This window comes from Galleria mellonella, unplaced genomic scaffold, assembly GCF_026898425.1.
Source record: "Galleria mellonella isolate WM207_F2 unplaced genomic scaffold, CSIRO_AGI_GalMel_v1 utg133, whole genome shotgun sequence".
Lineage (NCBI taxonomy): Eukaryota > Metazoa > Arthropoda > Insecta > Lepidoptera > Pyralidae > Galleria > Galleria mellonella.
The window spans coordinates 4,511,464-4,536,229 of record NW_026441990.1 but is presented as its reverse complement, the minus strand read 5'-3'; the positions used below and the strand labels follow the sequence as shown (position 1 = coordinate 4,536,229).

Sequence of the window (24,766 nt, the reverse complement as noted above, 5' to 3'; positions counted from 1 at the left end):
ATAAATGGTGCAACAAAGTGTAAAGTCAATTAATATATAAATAGTATTATTAAATAATAAAAGATTATACCCCACAAAAAAAGGAGATTTCAATTGTAACAAAACTAGTTATTTTGGTCTAAAAACTAAACTATGGGACTATGGGACCATAAACTACTTTTTGTTCCTGTTAACGAACATATCCCGATCACGGATAAAAGATAGAAAATGATAATTTAAGAAAGTTTCATTAAAGTAAATTTCTTTCTTTATATTTATCAATTCAAGGTGTGACTTTCGCTTTCTGTCATAATCTTTATTCTTTATAAAAAAAAAAGTAGGTTTTTTTACTTTTATAAATTGGCGCCAACTTTAGGCGCCAACGAAATGTCATAAAAAAGAATGTAAATTTGTCTATATAAAAAGTATCAGTCTGTGTTTCTGTAACGAAATAAAATAAGTAAAGATTTTACATTCATTGAAACAAGTTGAACCTAACTAAAATGTTTTATGTTAGCAAATCTTATATCTTCCTTTAGTTTTTAAAATTTTGTTTAATATAAATTCTTACATTCACTTAAGGTATTTTATCTAGTCTAAATATACTTTTAAGTATCTAAGAGCAAGTCCCTTGCTTTAAACATGCTAAAGGAGACGTATTAGTATTCGTTAGGGGGGAAAAGGATTGTTAGTAATGCGATCTAAAAGCATTTTTGACTAATTTAAATTGCTTTAAACTTGCCAAAAGGTATCATCATATCAGCCTGGAACTGCCCACTGTAGAACATAAGCCTGCCTCTTGGGAGTTTTGCTAGTAATTTCCAACTTGGCAACCGCAGGCTTTGGAAATGTTTTAAGAAGGACGCTGCTGTCCCTCTCTCGCCCTCACGACGTACACGGGAAAAGAAGGAGTGGCCTATTCAATGCCAAGACCACACGATCATAAGGTTTCGAAGAGCATTATTTTAATGATTTAAACGTGCTAAAACATACCAAACAAGGGAAACGTGACAAGAAAGGCATTCTTTAGTTGCAGTTGCGGCATTTATGTAAAACGATATCTGTGATCGTTTCCTTTGCATTATGTTTATCAATACAAACATTATTGATTCGCAGACTATAGATAAGCGCCAACGTCACGTCACAGATCTTATCGATTTTGCTTCCGACCAAATATCGATATGACACTTAACAAATCACAGCTGTTTCTATTTTTAAACGGCTTTCAAAAGTGATGTTCAAGTTGTATGAATTTTTATGCATGTTTTCCTTATACAGTGAACGCTCTATATAATCAACTTTTTTGTACCAATTTCAATAAAAAAAAAATCTTATTGGGAAAAGTTGCTTATAGGGGAATAAGGAGTATAAAAATACTTTACCGTCTGGAAAATATTTTTACTTATTTCTTTTACCAACTAAGCTGAGTAGAATAAATAAAATATAAAGAATGTTGCTTATAGAGAGGTTGCTTATATAGAGCGTTCACTATATTACGTGATTGTGACTCGAATTCTGTACGATATTGATATTTTTTTTAATCGATAGGGTTTACATCCATTTTGATCCGCGTTATATTGATTTTATGATAATAAAGTATTTTTCCCGAAATAAAAAGCTTAAGAGAAAAATCTTAAGGCACGTTACATAGGGTGCGAAATATTTTAAAAAATTACGTTAAAAAAATGACTTTTTTTTTCTATTTCTGAATAATAAATAATTTGAGTCGTATTATATTGTAATTAAAGACATCGAATTTACTTGTTTTAAAATTAGAGAATTCCCATATTTATGTATATTCCACATTATTATCAGTAACTAAAACACCTAAATAAATATTACGTACCTACTTATTATTTTAACAAGTAAACCTGTCATATGTCATTAGTGTTCGACAGTAAAAACGGCGTTCTTAATCCGCTCACCTGTCGACATGCGCCGGCGCCGGTCTGCTCTCGTCTCGACAATAAAAAACAAAGATAATCCAGTTTATGCAAATCATTCGATACAGTTATATCCAGGCAAAAAATTGGTCAAGGGTAAATCGAAGTGTTATAAAAGTGGGAATCTATACCGAGCTTCTTGCATTGTTTCCTATTAAAAGGAGATCTCAATCGATGTCCTCAGGAATGGCAACGCATGGGGGGTATCATGGGCGAAACAGTATATTCTGTTATATCCACGGTACTGCTCATGTCTACGGCGACGGTTACCACTTTCCATCAGGTGGACCGTCAGCTTGTTTGCCATTCTAAGTTGTATAAAAAAAAGATCTGTGTATTATTGAATACTATTATTTATTATTTATTTCAAGTAAACAGTTGCATAGACAGTATATATACTTAGTGCTGCGAAACTGCATTGCAGTTTGTCTGCAGCTTTGCGCTCTTGTACATACAGCTTTTAAACAATTATAAACTTACATCCTAATCCTATATACTAAACTTATATCTTTATACATACATATGGTATATGAATGGTGCTTTTATCGGTCAGCATTTCTAATACTTATATCATATATAGACAGACATTTATTTTTTTTTTATTTTAGAGATATATGAATATGTTATGCCGTATGGTCTCCGGATAGAATTGGCCACCCATTCCTTTTCCGTGGGTGTCGTAAGAAGCGACTAAGGGAATTCAATGGTCGAGGGATGGGCAGCAGCGTCCTTATGGCATCTCTAACAACGGGGAAGAGATTGTTAGTAAATAATAATGAGGGCCCCATTGCTAACAATATACCCAATCAGGTCGACCTCCATGTGGTCCCCTGGAAACCATCATGCTGAATTCCAGATGTATTACTAAGTACTTCATGATGGGCTAACTGATCTGCCTTTTCATTGTCACCTATCATCCCTCACTAGTGCACCGCCAGCGTATACTGTTAGCGCAGGCTGAGTTATCATTCCATTAGATTGTTAGTAATGGAAACTGAAAATCCCATTGCTAACAATATACCCAACCAGGACGACCTTCTCGCGGTTCCCTCTGGAAACTATCATGGTTAATTCCTGATGAATTCATCATGATGGGCTAACTGGCCTGCTTTCATTCTCATCTATCATCCTTCACTGGTCCTCCGCCAGCGTATCCTGTTAGCGCAGGCGGGGTTACCATTCCATTTTCACCCATAAAAAAAATAAAAAAAAACCGCGATTGCCAACCCGCCTGCTAAACATGGCAATTACAGGTAAAATCCCCCAAAGGAGAAACATATATTAAGCAGATGACAGTTAACAGCTGATATGATAATGATGATGATAAAAACATCATCAGATAAAAACATTGGACTGTTATATATCAACAAATTAATATTTACCAATGATAAAAATGAAATAATAATGACATTGATGCGTTGATATGGGGGCACATAAATATTTATCATGCTAACTGGGGTAACGTTGAAATGAGGTTCTCATTTCGATTTTGCTCTGCATAAATATTTACTATTTAACTCTTTATTGCACCATAAACAAAAATATACAATGACAAGTGAATAATTCAAGTGAAATACAGTAACATAAATACAGATTAAAATATATACATAAAGGTAAAAGAGGTGGTCCTATCGGGTCCTATAAGGTTGTCTGTAAGAGATTGCCCTAGGCAATCTCTTACAGACAACCTTTGGTTAAAGGAGAACAGATAGAAATGGGTGTAGTGGAAAATAGTGATTGTAATCATAATAGAACAAACCGATATACATATTTTTTATATCTATACATATAATACAACTGTAGAGGTCAGAATGTCTGTGCGTGTCTGAAAAAAAACGCTAAAAACCGAATCAGGGAGATGTTAGAAGTAAGAAGTAAGTAGGAGTGAAACAGATTTTTTCAAATTTTTGTTTCTCTGTCTGTTTGTCTGTTTGTACGGGCTATTTTCCGAAACTGTTAAACCAGTCGTTGACTGTCCACTTTTTTTTATACAACTTAGAATGGCAAACAAGCTGACGGTCCACCTGATGGAAAATGGTAACCGTCGCCTATAGACATGAGCAGTACCATGGACATAACAGAGTATACTGTTTCGCCCACGATACCCCCCAAGCGTTGCCATTCCTGAGGACTCAGGTGTTAGGTGGGTACAGAGGTACCCAGTAAATTCACGCCATATCCCACCCTTCGAACCGCAACACAGCCATGCAAACACAACTGCTTCACGGTACTTTGAACATAGGCCTTCCCCATAAGCAGGGTTTTGCCAGTAGTTGCCACGCTTGGTGGGCGGATAAGCAACTATATAAGGATAACAGACATTTACCATATCCGTTATTGGACTAGTATATAGATATTGTAATTAAAATATATATCATATACCTATCATCATCATCATCATCAGGCAGTCCACTGCCGAATATAAGCCTCCCTCTTGGAGGGGTTTCGTCAGTAGTTGCCACACTTGGCACACAGATTGGCAACCGCAGTTAGGCTTTAGAATTGTTTTAAGAGGGACGCTGCTGCCCATCCACCGCCCTCTCTTAGTCGCCTCTTACGACACCCACGGGGAAGGAAGGGGTGGCCTATTTTATGCCGGACACACGGTTCGTATGATGATGATGATGATTTTGTAAGTCAACTTAAAGTTTATTTTGAGTTTGATAAAATGAATTGTGTAAATCGATTCATAATTAGCATAACGCATAAGGAAGTCGTAAAAAACTGAGACGAACTCCTTTCTTTTGAAGCATGCAAATGGCACGTGGAGAGACCGTATCCATTCGAATCGTCTTCATACAATTTATAACACACATTCAAATTTTTATATTTATCATCACATTTATATTTAAGTACCAACTCGATCCAGTTTCGAATCGAATTGAAAATATCGATTAATAAACATAAAGAAATGGAGTCAAGGCGAGTGAGTGCAAGTGAAACAATTGGGGGATCATAAATAAAATCGATGCCACTTGACCGACTAAACGATACAAATGGTATGCAAAAATGGACAGTACCGTGGACCGATTCGAATTTGATCGATTTACTCATGTACATTGATTCGAATAAATAAATCCGTGTGTATTCGTTCTGTTATACAGGATTGTGCGAATCTGCGGGCAATTAACTAGTAATACTATAAAAATTTTAAAACAATATTGATGCAAGTCTTTTATTTATTTATTTTGCATTTAATAATAATCTTGATATTTATATGTTGTATTTAACATATATATATTCTTATTTATGTAGGTTTATATTCATACGTATGTATTAATATTGTATCTTTCAAATATATATATATATATATATATATATATATATATATATATATATATATACTTTGCTAACATTGTTATTAACTTATTGTTGTTACTGTATGTTAATAAAAGAATAAATAAAGAATATATGTGTATGTATATATATAATAGCTTTTACCCGCGATTTTGTCCGCGTGACCGGATATGTTCATTAACCAGGATATGAAATAGTATAATTATGTTGTTGTCCTTCACATATAGTACTTATATATTAAGTTTCATGATGCCCTGTGGTCCCGGCATAGATTGGGCCACCGTTTTCTTTCCCGGCGTCATAAGAGGCAACTAAGGGAACTTAACAGCAGCGTCTCACTTGAAACATTACCAATGCCTAACTACGGTTGCCATAATACCATTGCTAGCAATATACCTTCTCAGGACGACCTCCACGCGGTTCCCCCTGGAAACCATCGTGGTTAATTACTATTCCATTATCACCCATTAAAAAAAAACTACGGTTACCATCCCGCCTGTCAAGCGTGGCAACTACTGGCAAAACCCTCCTTTATGGGGGAAGGCCTATGTTCAGCAGTGGACAGTTAACGGCTGATTTTATAATACTAAGTTTCATAGTGATTGGTTAAGCTGTTAAGGCGCTAAAAGATAACAAACAAGCTCACTTTCACATTTTTTTATACAACTTAGAATGGCAAACAAGCTGACGGCCCACCTGATGGAAAATAGTAACCGTCGCCTATAGACACGAGCAGTACCATGGACATAACAGAGTATACTGTTTCTCCCATGATACCCCTCATGCGTTGCCATTCCTGAGGACTCAGGTGTTATTCCTCTGTACCCTGTAAATTCACGCCATATCCCACCCTTCAAACCGAAACACAGCCATACAAAAACAAATGCTTTACGGTTGAAACACGAATGGGACAGAGGTACCCACAAAAACTTCTGCACCAAATTGGATGCAGTTTTCACAGTTGTCCTCCTGAAAATTTCACTTCAAACCTGGTGCACGTTTCCACTTTATACGCCATCTAGAAGCGGTATATTTATCTGGTTTTCCTACTACAGAAATCCACGCGTGCGTAGTAACGGGCAAAAGCTAGTTCATTAAAAAAATATAATACACATAGCTACGAGTACGTGTTTTTCTTACATCGTTTGTACATTTTATGAAGCGGTAAATATTAAAAAGTTCAAAACAATAATAGATTAAAAATTGTACCGCAAAAAACGGTCAGTTCATCACTATTTGTCTAAGGGTCACTCACAGCCATTTTTTTTTTCAACAAACCGCGTCATTCTGTCGCTAAGGAAATCTTTACTATGTAGACGGACAAACGCCAAGGTAACTGTGACATTTTTTTGTCTATGGTAGGTATACTAAAAATAATCTAGAAGTCGTTGACTTCATTATAGTCGGATCTGAGATTAGGTAGATACATTTTATTAGAATAAATTCATTTTGTACAAAAGTCGTTTGCTTGGGTACCTCTGTCCCATTCGTGTTTCAACCGTGAAGCAGCTGTGTTTGCATGGCTGTGTTTCGTTTTGAAGGGTGGGATATGGTGTGAATTTACTGGGTATAGAGGAATAACACCTGAGTCCTCAGGAATGGCAACGCATGGGGGGTATCATGGGCGAAACAGTATACTCTGTTATGTCGATGGTACTGCTCATGTCTATAGGCGACGGTTACCACTTTCCATCAGGTGGACCGTCAGCTTGTTTGCCATTCTAAGTTGCATAAAAAAAACAAACATCGCCCAAAATTTCAATAAGATAAATTTAATTGTGTTGCATTTATTTTATATTGACATACGCGATACAATCGTGAATTCAAATGGACTTTATTCGCTCGACTGACACTATATTCACCTTCAAATTGATTATTTCGCTAAGTTAAGTGTGTATGAATGTGTCAGTGACAGATTTATTATAATATAGATGCATATCAAGTAATTACCAGAGGGTATACTTTATACAAAACACGTTTGCTTGGGCACCTCTGTCCCAGTGGGATATGGCGTGAATTTACAGGGTACAGAGGAATAACACCTGAGTCCTCAGGCATTCCTGAGGACTCAGGTGTCATTGCAACGCATGGGGGGTATCATCGGCGACACAGTATACTATGTTATGTCCATGATACCATCGCCAGCTTATTTGCACATTTTAAGTCCCATAAAAAAACGCATATTTTAACTGTTTACTTTGATTTGTATTCAAATATGGACAAAATAGGTAACGAGGAACAGAGAGACTCCTTCATTTTGAAGTCAATTGAAAAGTATCAGGATGATACTTTTCATTTTACTTTTCGCTTGTTCTTGCGAGCTCTTCTCAATAGATAACAACTTTCTGAACCCTGCAGTAGATAAAACAAAAACGTTTAAAAATGCTTGTAAACCAGTCTATTTGATTAAAGAATTTTATTATATATTTGAATTTTAAATTTATTTTAAATTTTAAATTCAAATCATCTTTGAAATTTGATTTGTAATTTCATTGTTAAATTTATTTTATCTATAAACTGAAATTCATGTTTTTAGTCTTTATTTTTTGTTTATAATTAAATTTATATATATAATAATTTATTTCGAATAACGATATACAACAGGCAAGCTTAACTCTGTAAGAGTTCTCTTCCAGCAAACCTTGAGTGGAAAGGAGTCTTAATTAAAATTGTTTTGCTTAAGTATATTATTTTCGTTAAGTACTACTGAAACACAATTTAAATCTAGCGTTCAAAATCTCGACGTGCGTCATATAAGTTATTATTTATTTATTAACTTTAAGTTATAACATAAGACTAATGACATCACTAGCAGCCACGACTTTTTTGTGAAACGTAATCTACTTATTTCACGATTGAGGATTTTTTTGTAAAGTAAATCTTAAAAAACTATCTGAATAAGAATCTTCCAAGAATTTTACTAATGTACAATAATATAACAATGCCACTGCGGTCCCGGCATAGGATGAACCATTCCTTCCTTTCTGTGAGTGTCGTAGGAGGCAACTAAGGAAACTTAATCGACGGATGGGCAGCAGCGTCCCTCTTAAAATATCACCAAAGCTTAACTGTGGCTACCAACCTGCCTGCCAGTGACAATTACTAGCAAAACACAAAAAATGGGGGAGGCCTATGTTCAACAGTGGTTAGTTAACCGCTGGTATGGTATGGTAATATAACATATTCCTGAGTCCTCAGGAATGGCAACGCATGAGGGGCACTTTCCATCAGGTGGGCCGTCAGCTTGTTTGCCATTCTAAGTTATATAAAGAGATATATATATAAAGAGATATATATATATATATATATATATATATATATGTAACAATGAGAAATAAAAACAGATGTTCGTGAAACAAAGAAATTTAATTATAAACACTTAGATATAGAATTAAGAGCAATTTTCGTTTATCACAGCTGAATAGACAACTGCGAGAGATTGATATGATAAAATTAATAAATTCGTGTATTCTGAAGGTTGTAATCTAAATAATTTGCATCTTTTTAAAGAATGTATTAGATAAATTGAACTTTTTCCTCGACGGAATATAGAAAATTGGGAAGAAAATTAGAGTCGTGATTCTGCTGTGAATTAGCTACATTTGCCACTTTCATCGAGGTGGACTGATAGCGTATTTTGCTATATATATATATATATATATATATATATATATATAAGCTGTAAAGGCCACCCACGGCCAACAACAAACACATTCAGAAAAAAATGTTAACTATAATTAACGACAACGCATGGGGGTATCATGGGCGAAACAATATACTCTGTTATGTCCATGGTACTGCTCATGTCTATACACGACGGTTACCACTTGCCATCAGGTGGGCTGTTAGCTTGTTTGCCATTCTAAGTTGCATAAAAAAAAACTTTATTATTATTAATCTATACTATGTATAATAAGCTTAATAAATTTGTATTAAGGAATTGCCAATATCATGGTCACGGTTATGACTTTATAATAAGATGATAACATTCTGTTGAGGGGAGAATTGGATCCGAAGTTAATACGATAAGCATATATTGAAAATATATATTTTAATACATACAACTTATTTTCATAGAAGAAAAAAAAAATACATAGCCCGAATTACGTATATCTTTAATATGTGCAAAGCGTATTTATTAAGTAATATTTAGATTAAGTTAAAAAGTAGCGGCACGCGAATTGTAACGTTAGGCGCATGTCATCAGCTGAGCCAGGAATACAAATTAAGGCGAGATTAAAAAGGTAAAACGGAACGTCATGAAACGGTTGCGTCATCGTTTTTTATGTCACAGTAGTGGTATACTAGCGTACAGCCCGTCTATTAGTAAACGGTTACCGTAGTCTATGATCGCGTGCAACATTAGGGATGTCACGTGTGAGTTACCGACCCTGATGCACATTTTTATGCCAACATTTTTTTGTAAATATTTTAGTTTATTTATTTAGTCGTGGCTCGCACGAGCAAAATTAAAAAACAGAGAATAGCCTATCCCATCGACCTGTAGATCTTATTATAATTAAACTTAAAAAATACGAAGGTCCTCAATACGCCTGTATTTTTTGTAACAAAATCGACAGGATTGCCTTCTGTATTGCTGCCATATTAATTTGATCATGCCTAAATTCATTGTTTTTTTTTTTAATAAATTTTAAATTACATTAATTTATACATATAACTCAAATATCTTGTTTCTTTCAACTATTGGTTTTCAACTATAATCTTTCTAAATAATAAAATATCCATAAAATCTAGAACAGATTTAGCCGTAGAAATTGCACTTGCTGGAGAATATAGCAGTTTTATCAGGCATGGTAACTCGCACAGGACAACCCTGACGTTGCAGGCGTCATAGCCTACTGCAAACGTTTACCATCAGACTGGTCGTATGTTTCTTTTCCAGAAATATTATATTAAAAATAAGATCTATCTTACTTTTTGCTTTTTATTGATATTCTTAGTTAAAAACATAAATATAACGTTTTGAATTAAACTAATTGTGAACAATGTGAGTAGATACGGTAGTTAATAAACGTTATTAGGTGCTAGATGTATTCTGTGGGTTTGCCCACATGAATTATTGTAGATATAAAGTGCACTATATTTTAAAGTAGGATAATTATCTGTCTACTAAACTACATTCAAGTTCATTCAGCCTTTTAACAATAATAGAGTAATAAACTAATAGTGTGGGCGATATTATGGACTGTATATTGATATATATGTTGTAATCAAACAATGGGTTTAAAAGGAAAATAACTATAATAAAGAAAACTACTAAAGATAGACTACGACAGCAAAGAGCAAAAGAGTGACAATTGGTGGAAACAAAAGTATAAAAATACAATAAAAATAAAGTCTTTAAAAATAATTAAGGAGTTCGCAACAAATAGAGTTTAAAAATTAAAAAAAATAATAGAGTTTAAACTTATGTATTTTTTTAAGGAAAAATAATAGAAATAAATATATAATTCACGTTATCATATTAATAAGCTTATGTAAATATTTATCATAATCGTTCAATGATCTGTGACATATACATATACAATTCTACTAGATCTCGTAGGAATTGTTAGTAATATGGGCTACCGGTCACATTCCTAGCAATATAACCCACTCAGGTCGACCTCCACATGGTTCCCCCTGGAAATCATCGTACTGCATTCCAGGTGTATTCATCACGATGGAATAACTTACTTGCCGTTTCATTCTCACCTATCATCCCTCACTGGTGCCTAACAAGCCCTGTCAGGTCGAACTCCACGCGGTTCTCCCTAGAAACCATTGTGATTAATATTTGTCGCATTCGTCACAATGGGTTAATTGACCTGCTTTCATCTTCATCTATCATTCCTCACTGGTGCCCCGCCAGTGTGTACTGATACTGCAGGAGGTGGTTACCATTCCATGATCCATTAAAAAAAAACGCTCACTGGTGCCCCGCTAGTGTATATTTGCGCAGGCGGGGTTACCATTCCATTCTCATCCATTAAAAAAAAAACGTTTATTTATATTTATTGGTTTTATTCATACAAATCAAAATTAAGTTATACAAAGTCAGCACAAGAGGTTGATTAACTTAATTGAATTTTAATTAATTCAAATCATGTAATTAATTAATTAATCAGTACTAAGTTCGTATTTCTATTTTTACTAACCTTTTTTTTATTTTATTTTTTTTTAAATAAAGCATCTATCTATCTATCTTTTTTCCTAATACGTCGGATTGCAGCCATGCCGAGTGACGCTAGCTACCATAACGGCAAAAGATCAATAAGTACCTCTGACCACCCCGTTAGGGATTATAACCGTGAGCATATTATTTACTATATTCCTTCAATATTTCTAAAAAAGATGGTATTTTTCAAACAAACATACAAATACAAATAATTATCATCATCATTTCAGCCATTATCCGTCCACTGATGGACATAAGCCTCCCCCATAGACTGCTATAAAGAACGGTCCTGAGCCACCTGCGTCCGCTGACTACCTGCCTTGCATTTCAGGTCGTCACTCCATCTAGCGGGGGGGGGTCGTCCTACACTACGTTTGCCCGTGCGGGGTCGCCACTCAAGAATCTTTCTTCCCCATCAGTTATCGGTCCTTCGAGCTATATGACCAACCCATTGCCACTTCAGCTTGCTTATATTTTGGACTATGTTGGTTACGATGGTTCTTTTGCGGATATCTTCGTTTCGGATTCGGATTCGGAAAAAAAAAATCTTAATATATTGTTATAATATATTTAGATAGATAGATAGATAAACACTTTATTTGAGCCATTTATGACACACGTGAATTAACAAATGAGTTTATACAATCAGATTATTTACACTTTTTTAAATATAAAACAAAAGATAAAGTATGGAAATATGTTTTCGCCAAGTGTGTCGCAGTAAACCGAATAAGCTACAGCTCAGTGATAGTTTTGCTTAAAAACAAAGCACTGATTTTCAGCTGCAGCCTGAAGTTAGGCTACACGGACGCGTGCAACAAACCCAGAGTGTAACCTGTGTACCAATTTAACAGCCAAAGGTAAAATTGTATTATATAGATACATACATAAATGATGCATAAATAATATATTATATATATATTTGTCCTAAATAATTCCTATCACGCATAATTAAAATCATTGGGGTAACAATGGTACCATCCAATCATCAAGAATTTCCCTAAATTCCCCATAATGCAATAAAAAAAAAGATAAAAAAACGAGTTCAACATGAGCGAATCCGGGATAAACAGCTTACATGAAATGACACTTCAGCATAAAAATGTAATACAATCATTATGCAAATACTTGAAATTGTTACGTTCTGCAAACTTATTACAAATTCAAACCGACTTTCCAACTACACAAAGACTTATATTATACTAAACACTCGTGTAATTGTGCTAACTATGTTGTTAAGCTAAATATATTTTACTTACGTATTGGTCATGGCAGCTTTTGTCAACACTTAAAACTAACACAGCCAAACAGACCAAATTTGTCTAAAAGCCTTTACAAACTCAAAACGGTCCACGATAAATAATCCGCTTAATTTTAAAAACACGTTTATTTTTAATGAAACAAAATCATCTGCCCATTGTTCTCGAATAACACTGGCAGGTTAGAATTTTTAATTTTTTTTCGTTAGAATAAAAAAGAAAACTTTGTATTCTAATTTCGAATAGCGCGCGTAAAATATAGCCTCGGACGAGAGAACGTCCGACTGAATAGACCGCCGCGGATACACTGTAGCGATTGCTTGCTCAGTGTAAACTGTGTACTAACGGCGCCGAACACCTGATTTTAATACGAATATGACGAGACATCATTATACATAATATAATACATACAACGTCATACTCGTCAGAACTTCGTAACAGTTTTAAAAATCTCCAACTAGCATTGTTAATAATATTATAAATAATATATATATATATATATATATATATATATATATATATATATATATATATATATATATATATATATATATATATATATATATATATATATATATATATATATTATTTATATATATATATATATATATATATATGTATATGTATATATATGTATATTCTTTCTTGCACTTGTAAGTTACATATAAAATAATGTATAAATGTTATGAGCAAGGGTGGACTTATCTCTGACAGAGATCTCTTCCAGTCAACCCAGTACAGTAAGAAAGCATTACGTTAGCGGGCAGCTGAAGTGCTACATCTATTAATACATAAACAAATATACAGTTAAATAAAATATTAAAATATGTAATAAAATATTACATAAATACATACACTATAAATACATATAATACCTATCTACTTATATAATAAATGTTAAAATAAATGATATATATCTACTAATTACATTAGAAATTTACTTTAATGATTTTAAGATTTGACAGTTCGGTTGTTTATTACCTCTTAGCGTCTTAACGACCGAATCAGTCACTATGGAATTTGATATACACGTACTATACTCGTCATTGGATGTAAAAGGGTATCCCGTGACTTCGTCTACATGAATCAATGGAGCTAAGTTAGGATCTTAGATTATATACATAAAATGTCTCCATACAAATACTTCGAGAAAAGCGAGTAAATTTTTTCATACAATTTTGCGTGACAAATAATTATGAATGTTTCCTTTATAACCTCTATACTCGTATTTGTTTTTTTTTTAATAATTTTTGCTTTTTTAAAACTAATTTTATTTATTAAATAGTTAAATATAAATACGTCAAGATACATTACGTGCGTAAGTATATAGACTACTGATAAAAAAATGAGTCAGCTAATTTGAAAAATTGCTGAAAAATAGTTGACCTGTGTTTGAAACTCAATGATCTGTCTATCTATATAAAATCTAAGAGTTAAACTATAACCTATCTATGTAGCAAATTTCAATCAAATCCGTTCAATCGTTTTTCCGTTAAAAAGTAACAAATATATCCGTAAAGAGGTAAAGAGCTTTCTTCAGGGTCGGCAACGCGCACGTAATTCGCTTAGTTTTGCAGACGTTCATAGGCTACGGTAACCACTTACTATCCGATGGACCATATGCTTGTTTGGATAGATCGATAGATAGATCGATATATATAAAATATATATATCGATCTATCCATCTTTACACACTGCCGCATTTATAATATTAATAAGATGTATTTATAATAAACAAAAACATTTTTTTTTACAAAAAAAAACCGATTCCAATCGTAACAAAACCAGTTATTTTGGTTTTTAAACTAAACTATTGAAAGCACAAAAAAAAAATCCAAATAGCTCTAGAACTGATGGCGTTATGAAGTTAAGAATATACAACAGAATTGAGAACTTCCTTATTTTTGAAGTCGGTTAAATATTACCTTTAGTTTTGTTCTAGTCAGATACATATTATTTTCTCCATTTCTCCTATTTATGCTACTTCGAATGGCAAACAAGCTGACGGCCCACCTGATGGAAAGTGGTAACTTAGACATAAGCAGTACCATGGACATAACAGAGTATACTGTTTCTCCCATGATACCCCCCATGCGTTGCTATTCCTGAGGACTCAGATGTTATTCCTCTGTACCCTGTAAATTCACGTCATATCCCACCCTTCAAACCGAAACACAAACATGCAAATCCAACTGCTTCATGGTAGAAACACGAATGCTACAAAGGTACCCAAGCAAACGACTTTTGTACAAAGTCTCCCTCTGGTAAATTTCCCCTATTGTGGTAGCATGCTTCGAAGCCTAAAGATCAGATATCTCAAACGGGCTTTTGAAAACTAAAAACTACTCGAAAGCTCTAAGGAGTTTTCAGATAACTACCCAAAGAAATTACTCTCTATCTTGAGTAAAAATTAGGTTTATATATTAACAAGGGCTCTCACTGGACACTACAAACTAAATAAGAACATGGCCCAACTAGGCTTGAGCCCAAAAATATTATATCTCCTTTGGAAAATATACTTTATATCTTGAAGAAATAAAAACATCGCTACTAAGAATATCTATGAATTTTTATCACTGATAGGAATTAGCAGCGAACTTCAAAAAAGGCTAGCCCAATAGATGGCAGTGCTGCAAGGTTTTTTTTACCTGATAAAGCCCATTACTCAATTATAATACGTCAATTTACAGATAAAAAATGACTAAATTAATATGACGTCAATAAAATTATATATATATATATATATATATATATATATATATATATATATATATATATATATATATAATAAGAAATATTTGCGGATATAACATAATAATTGTTTTAATTATCCGTTAATTATTGTCAAATTCATCACGATGGTCTAATTGACCTGTTTCCATCCTTATCATCACCATACTGCCTTAATGGCTCAACTAGTTCTTATGAAATTTGGCATACACGTACTATATGACATGAAGAAGGATATAGGCTCATTAACCGAATTAGTGAAATATCCAAGTGACGCGAACAAAGTCGCGAGTAAAAGCTAGTTAATAATATTAGTAAGGATTAATTTAGTCGATGCACATTCATTCAAAAACGCCCTCGACCCAGTACTTTCAAATTGAGAGCACTGGGAAAACAGTGAATCATTTATAAAATTATAACTTAGGGTAATCTTTTGTAATATAATGTAATTCAAACATTCCTTTTTTTATACAACTTAGAATGGCGGACAAGCTGACGGTCCACCTGATGGAAAGTGGTAACCGTCACCTATAGACATGAGCACCATGGACATAACAGAGTATATTGTTTCGCCCATGATACCCCCCATGCGTTGCCATTCCTGAGGACTCAGATGCTATTCCTCTGTACCCTGTAAATTTACGCCATATACCCTTCAAACCGAAACACAGCCATGTAAACACAACTGCTTTACGGTTGAAACATGAATGGGACAGAGGTACCCAAGCAAACGATTTTTGTACAAAGTCTCCCTCTGGTAAATTGATTGAAAAGTATACCTCGTGAATAGTCAGATTGCCGTGTGGTCCCGGAATTGAACGGGTCATATCTGTTTTTCTCATGGATGTCGTAAGAGGCGACTATGGGAATTTAATGGTCAAGAGATGGGGAACATCATTAAAGCCTAACTGCGATTGCTAACCCGCCTGCAAGCGTGGTAACTATTGGCAAACTCCCCTTATGTAAAATGTTAAACGTCTGTTATACTCGTACAATATTATTTTCTCAAACATGCTTGGAAATGTGAGCATTATTTTGACAATCTTCTTCGAGATAAAATTGTCGTACTGGTCAGATACATGCGGGCAGCGGCCGACAAAAATTGTATAAAAATCCATATCTGTCGTGTTTTGCGGCCAGATAAATTACTATGTAAACTCATATCTGTCCTGTAATTTAAAAATGGAATGACCTTTTACTTCGAAACATGGCTACCAAGGAAGTAACTAATAAAAGTTTTTATTTAAATTTCGAACTAGCTTGCAAAAAAAGAGCTGTTTATTGAAAAAAAAAACACAGGAACAGTATGGCGCATGAAAAATTATTATTGTTCGTTATTCGTCATTGAACTTAAAAAGTAAAATTGTGTTTTTGATTTCCGCGCATTGTTTGAGAAAAGTACTGTACAAGCCTTGGCCACAACTAGGCATAGATGGACTCGCGTATGTGTGTCTCGGCTACGCTTCGGCCCACATTTGCACCTTCGTCCATCAATGCCTCAGTTGCTGGTCGCTGCAGTAATGTACTATTTTTAGATAACAGACTTTTAACATATTCGAAAATAGATATCCGACCGATATGGACGATACCGAAGTGGTTGATGAACTTTTTGCTGTCATCAATGAGCAAAGGAACCCAATGTACTCGTATATCGAATAGATATCGGGTCGATATCCGTATTATCCATGCCTACCTTTAAGTTGGAGTAACAACGTCTGCATTGTTGATTCAATGCAAAAATAGATAAGTCAAGTGCAACAAACAAATGCAGCTTCAGTGGGTACCTAAATGTTGGTCGGGCAATTTAAGTGCACTCATTTAGAATTTATTTATACGCTTTGCATCATCTGACACAGATCAAGCAATTACGTACATACATAGTGTATTTATTAAATGCAGCTTTAACTCATGTAACAAATACATTTTTGTTTTGAGAACAATGTTTAATATACTGCTCACGTGACGCGCAGGGATAAGGAGAGAATTTTAAGAAAGAAACGTGGTTGACTATAAGGACAGAGGAAGACCTAAAAAGACATGGGTGGCCTGTGTGAAAGATGATATGACCAGAATGGGAATGAATGCGGAAATGATTACGAATAGAGAAGAATGGAAGAAGAAACATATTATGTCCTCGACCCCAATTTTTTTTTTAATGCCCGCCTTCTCTATTCATATATACGCTAATATAGATATATAATGAATACGCTGATGGGGCACCAGTGATAGATGAGAATGAAAAGGTTAATTAGTCCATCGTGATGTAAAAAACCCTGGAATTCAACGCCATGGTTTCCTGAGGGACCGCCGTGAGGTTAACCTGAGGGGGTATATTGCTAGTAATGGGGCTGGTAGTCCGCGTTACTAATAATCTCCCCCCCCCCCAAAATAATAATTGAGAAAAGGATAGAAAGATAACGATGGAAAATTAGTAAATGACTGCCTATTTAAAATCTTCATTAAAAATGAGTTTAAGAAATCGATTAAAAAAATACTTAAATCCGATGGAGTCCTCAAATACCCATACAAGTATTCGATTATTTATCCGAGTTCTTACACTCGAATCAGTAATCGGTTCTTTTTTAAATGACAACTAAAATACTAGAATAACAAAAAAGGCCGAGACGTCACAATAGTAATTGATATACAGAGAAAAAAATCTAATAATTTATCGAAACTAACCAATGTAATTGCGTATTTATTAAGAATATATATTCAAGTTACCTGATTTAAATAAAACCTTAATAAAATACTGTATTTTTTTACAAAACAGGGGGCAAACGAGCATGTGATTCACCTGATGGTAAGTGACTACCGCCGCCCATGATCACCCACAACTCCAAAGGCATTGCAGGTGCGCTGCCGGCTTTTTAAAAAGGAATATACTCTTTTCTTGAAGGTTATGATGTCGTATTGGTTCGGAAATACTGTATATACTTACAATTGGATTCAACCGCATTGTATATACATTACATAATACTAGAATAAGATTAACCCAGTAACGTTGCTTTATTTACAAAATCAGTTAAAAAATATTGGACTTTATACGTCATTATTGATACCCAATATTCTACATGCATTCACTGATAGTATACCGAATTTTAATTAGATTTTCACTATTAGCTACGTATGTGTCTACCAAATACAAGTTGACAGTTTTAGAGAGACTGACGACATACTCAGATTTTGTTTCCTAATTGTCTTTATAAGGGAGGAGGGGAGGGGGGAAGGGATTGTTAATTAGAAGAACTAGCTAGCAATATACCCTGTCAGGTCGGCCTCCACGTGGTCCTCCTTGGTTTTATGTCTCCGTGTCCTGTAATTTTACTTCCATATACTTCAAACCGAAATCAACTATGCAAACATAACTATCTCATGGTAAAAACACTAAAAGCACAATGGTACCCATATACCAAGTATCCTAGTAAAAAATATTTGTGTAATATATCCAAACGAAGCAATTAAAAGGTTAATTTTTAACGTAAGGACCTACCTAAAAAATGTATAAGGAATAAGTAGGATAGGACCCTTGGATAGTAGTATACCGTATTTTAAAAAATTAAAAATTTTGACAGTAGCTTCTATTTATATAATGGAATGTGGAATATTCGTAAAGACACAGCCGCAATTATTTACAACAAAATTAGCTTATCATAATAAATTAGTATCAAGAAATCCAACAAAATTGGAAGTCCTGTAGAAGCACACTTTATCATAAAAATTGTTATTCAATGACAATCAAAATTTATGATAAAATACCAAAAAGTATACGAGAACTGCCATTTAGAAAATTTTAAAGATTCATTAAAACATTGGCTTGTTGAGGAGTCCTTTTATAGTGTGCAAGAGTATTTAATACAAAAAGGTAAACAACCTACTTGAATTACCTATCGTGTTACAATGCAGCTGTTATCAATAGTCCACGATTTGACAGTGACATTTCTTTCTTTTTTATTGTTGACAAGTGTCTGACATTTTTGATGTATTTTTTTTTATATAACATTTCGAATTTTAATGACTTATTTAACATTTATTCTTTTTAGGTTATAATATTTGCATGCCCAATTATGGCGAAATATGAGGACTTATACTTATTGTAACATCTATACACTTACCATGTTTCTTGTAAATAAGTAAATAAATGATTTCATTGCACGTTGAATACGCAAAGATGTGACGCAGACTACGAATGTCTATTTAATAACTAATGTAGTCGAACACCAATCGATTAATTGATAATCGAATATGCTGCCAACATAATAAATAGGTATCTAATAATATAAATATTAATTATTCGTTAGAGAAATAAAGATATCATCACTAGTAGATTTGTATTTTTTTTTTTTGGTTAATTCCTATTTTTGTTGCTTTGTGTGCAGTGCATTTTATCTATATTGTTGCTACTTGTGAAAACCTATTAGTGGCTTGGTTTGTGATCCTAAACTGTATCTATTTGCTCGAGTGTAACCCTGGTTTTCCTGTGAATAAATGAATAAATAGCAGACTACGAATATTCAATAACTAATGTAGTCGAACACCAATCGATTTATTGATAATCGGATATGCTGCCAACATAATAAATAGGTATGTAATAATATAAATATTGATTATTCGTTAAAGAAATAAAGTTATCATCACTAGTTATAGTGTATACGATTTTTTACCATCGTTATATCATCATCATTTATTATTAACACTTTTCATTATCTCAATTTCGTTCACTTCCTATTTCAATACACTGATTTTAGTCGACGGTTTTGTCTGTATGAATCCTTACTAATATATAATAAATGTGAAAGTGACTTCGTTTATTTGTTTGTTGTAATTAAGGTGCCACTTTATATCTGGACTTATCGTTTTGAAAATTGTTATAATAGGTCAAGCTGAAATCATGCCAGTTGGACTATTTTTTTTTTTATATAACTTAGAATGGCAATCAAGCTGACGGCCCACCTGATGGAAAGTAGTAACCGTCGCCTATAGACATGAGCATGGAAATAACAGAGTATACTGTTTCGTCCATGATACCCGCCATGCGTTGCCATTCCTGAGGACTCAGGTGTTATTCCTCCGTACCCAGTAAATGCACGCCATATCCCACCCATCAAACCGAAACACAGCCATGCAAACACAACTACTTCACGGTAGAAACACGAATGGGACAAAGGTACCCAAGCAATCAACTTTTGTACAAAGTCTCCCAAATATAATATAATATAAATATTCTTTTTTCCTTAAAATTGCTATTTTCATTTAAATAATTAAAATTTTTATAACAAAAGCCCTTGTCAACAAGTTGTTAAACTAATCGTTGTATGTTTTATCCAAATGCAATAAAAAATATTTACATATATGTATATGAACCGACTTTTGAAAATGTATTTATGTAAGTGAACAACCAAAAGTCTAAGTGGTAAATAATATGAACACTCACCTGGCGCTTCTCACATTGTGCCAAAGCGAACACGCTATTTGTGGCGAGTGACGACTAGGGAATGCATCGTGTTATGAGCACAATACTAACACCAACACTACGGTGTAATTTGCTTTTAATAGTGATGAGCCGAGTCCGCCTTTTTTAGTATCCGAGTATTTTGATAGGTATTTGTCAGAACAGAATCGAATCCTTACTCGAACCAATACTCGAGTATTTGTATGAACTCGAACTATTACTCGATTACTTATATGGGTATTTGAGTACACAGTTTACAATAATTAAATCATAGTAGTATGTTAAAAATGTATGCAAAAGTTATAAGTTACTTAGCAAGCTAGGAAGACTGCAATGCTTGGAGTCTCTGCGTGATAAAATCCGAAACGAGGATATCCGCAAAAGAACCAAAATAACCGACACAGCCCGAGGTGTAGGACGACCCCTCACTAAATGGAGTGACGACCTGAAATGCATTACAGGAGTCAGTGGATGCAGGTGACTCAGAACCGTTCTTTATGGCAGTGTATAGAGGAAGCTTATATCCAGCAGTGGACGGATAATGGATGGAATGATGATGACGAGTTTGTTAAAAAATCAACCAATAATACTCAGTATCAGTTTTATTTAATAAAAACGTATAAATGACGTCATTATGTAAATAATCCTCCTCCCAAAGAATAATAACATAACAAATGCAAGTACTCGGTTACTTTTTCTAATATCTAAATTTAATTTTATAAATATAATATTTTTTGTAAGTACAGTAAGGCCTTGTTGCTGAGAGCAATCTTTTTAAGACATCCTTAGGGTAATGGACTAATTGTCGTATAAGTAGGTATAATATTATTGTATTATTTAAATTTAAATTATTAATTAATTATGTTATTATTGTAATGATTAAAGGGTTTCCCAGTTGATAAATGAGAACTATAAATATTTATTATACACTGAATATGGCAAATTTATAATTATAAAGGATAATCCAAAATTGTAATTATTTATATCGGCTTTACTGACGTAAAATTACATTCTAAGATAGACGATCACTTTTATTCATCATCATCATCTTTTCAGCCATTCATTCCAGTCCACTGGTGAACATAAGCCTCCCCTGATAAACTGTCATACATATAAGGAACAGTCCTAAACCACCTGCATCCACTGACTCCCTGCAATGCACTTGAAGTTGTCACTCTATCTAGTGGGGGCTCTACCTGCACTGTATTTGCCCGTACGGGTCCGCCACTCAAGAACCTTTATTATGTCGTTTCTTTCGTCGTTTGTCGTCGTTATTTTCGGTTATCGATTCTTCGTGCTATGTGACCAGCCCAGCCTCTTCACCTTGCTTATCCTTCGAGCTATGTCGCTTACTTTTTTCTTTTATCACGATGGACTAATTGACTCGCTTTTTCGTCTTCACCTATCGTCACTCACTGGTGCCCCGCCAGCATATACTAATAGCGCAGGCGGAGTTACCATTCCATTATTATTCATTAAAAACCCTTCAAATTGAAACACAGCCGTGCAAATATAACTGTTCACGACGGAAACACAAATTTGAATCGAAAATTTGTCTTGACAATTACAAACACAATAAAAAAGAAAGAATTAGCCAAATAATTGTAGCCGTTCCCAAGTGATGCCTTTACATACATTCAGCAATTGATTTTTTTTTGTAGTATACCAATATACACGCCAAATGAAATTGTGATTACATTTCTGATACTGGCTAGTTGAACATACGACAAATGTCGTTCTATATTTAAATAAAAAAAAATATTGCCTTTTTTTCTTTGGACAATTCGAAATCTTATTTTTTTTCCTAAATACCTTCATATTCATAGACGTAGAGTAACGTACTACGTACTGACAGACTGGCAATGCGATCACAAAAACGAGACAAGAAAGTGTTTGCTTTGGTGTGCGTATTTTGTAAAAGTGTGCACGTGACAAGTGTGAATTTGTATGGAATCGAAGTTGCAAAAATACAACAAATTCACGTATTTAATATAATTTTCATTTTAATTCATGGACGTTCAGAAGTCCAAATAATAGATTTAAATTAGATATGTTTTTCCACTGATTCTTGTACAAAATATTTCTGTTTATTCTATAATAGTGCATGTAAAGTAGTATAATGCATAATTTCGTGAAAAATGTGCATTGACGTGGTTCTTATTTTTTTAATTTATGTTATATCCAGGTTGAACACATTTCTAACTATATTTATTTAAAACTAATTGTACTTATATATATATATATATATATATATATATATATATATATATATATATATATATATATATATATATATATATATATATATATATATATATATATATATATATATATATATATATATATATGTATATATATATATATATATATATATATATATATATATATATATATATATATATATATATATATATATATATATATATATATATATATATATATATGTATATATATATATATCCGCTCTAACATATTTTATTATGTTTTCTCTCTTTTCTATATAGTTTTATGCTGGCCAATCAACAACTCCAGGTCACGCGGACGATTTCGCGGGTAAAACCTAGTAGCAAATATTGTCTGTGGTTCTATTATAGTCTAATATTGATAAACATAATATTCGTCTAATCCATAAGTGTACGTAATAATCAGAAGTTTATGAGGTCGTAAATATAAAAATTTCATCAAAGCGAATTATAGTCTAAAATTTATGGCTGTACTAGCTGTAACCCGTGACGTTGCCTGTGTAATAGGATAAAAAATAACCTATATACTAAACTAGGACATGGCCCATATGTGTACCACATTTTAGATTAGCCGGAGGGGAGGGATTGTTAGGAATTGGGTCTAGCGGTCCAGTTACTCTAACAACAGGGTTGCCAGATTTCCATTTCACTCTGTCTTCATCATCATCATATAATTGTTTATTTTTATAATTATTTATTTTATGATAGTTTGTTTTCCTTGTGCCTATAATTATTAATATATATCTTAGTATTAGGTACATATTTAACAATTTTGTTTGATTAATTTTTATATATTTTTAATTTGCAAAAAATGCTTTTGTAATTATACAGTACTATCATACCTACTTGTACAACAATTAGTCTATTACCTTAAGGTTGTGTTGAAAAGATTGCTCTCAGCAATAAGAACGCCTTACTGTACTTATACAATTGTATCGTTATGTTTGTAAATTGCCTTGCTTATTTCCTATATTGTATAATGCAAATAAAGAATACTCATTCATTCATTCATTACTATATTTGCTGTTATCTGTCCACTATTGAACATAGACTTCACTTTATAAAAAAAAAAAAACAAATAATTTTATCCATTTTTTTTTTTTATTGACTTAAGAACTTGCTTCCAGATGTCCCATAGAAATTTCATCATAGCAAAATCAATTGCGTAGTTTGATTTTTAAATCAAAATACGAGATTGAAGTCGGTGTTTTTATTTTTTGTGGAGCAAAATCTGCTTGTGTTACTAACTTATAATAATAAGTCGATTATAGTCCATAGTATAGTGGCAGCCGTTAAATTTCAACGATGAAGGTTAACATTCAAACTTTATGGTAACCTACCTCTCGTTCTCTTTAGTTTATGGTCGCATTAATATTACCGTGAAAAATTCGAATGGCTATTAAATTTAGATATTTATAGACAAAATCAAATGTTTGTTTATTACTCTTTACAAGCATGCCGACAGTTCAACCATCCGCATACTTTGTCGATCATATTTTTCCTACGTAATTTAAAAACTATTTTGATTTTGGATTTTTGCTAATGATTTTTACTATGAACTATTAATTGTTCAGTGCTTTTTTTTTAATGGGTGATAATGGCATGGTAACCACGTCTGCGCTATCCGTATACAATGGCGGGGCACCAGTGATAGATGACTAATGAGGATGAAAGCAGGTCAGTTA

At 33.4% G+C, this 24,766-nt stretch overlaps 1 protein-coding gene across 2 annotated transcripts in view; it reads right to left on the bottom strand.

The window, feature by feature from the left end:
• LOC113511018 (uncharacterized peptidase C1-like protein F26E4.3) overlaps positions 1-20,836 on the bottom strand; it is a 100,679-nt gene extending 79,843 nt beyond the window's left edge. The window contains exon 1 of one of the 2 annotated variants that reach the window (XM_031911991.2): positions 20,821-20,836. Coding sequence is in view for 1 of the 2 variants with exons in the window: in XM_026894575.3 (XP_026750376.2) it covers positions 12,657-12,667 (11 nt within the window). In the remaining variant the exon portion in view is untranslated. Of the gene's footprint in view, positions 1-12,656; positions 13,003-20,820 lie in introns of those variants that run through there. The other variant, XM_026894575.3, reaches the window with a different exon arrangement.
• Positions 20,837-24,766: the final 3,930 nt, after the last annotated feature.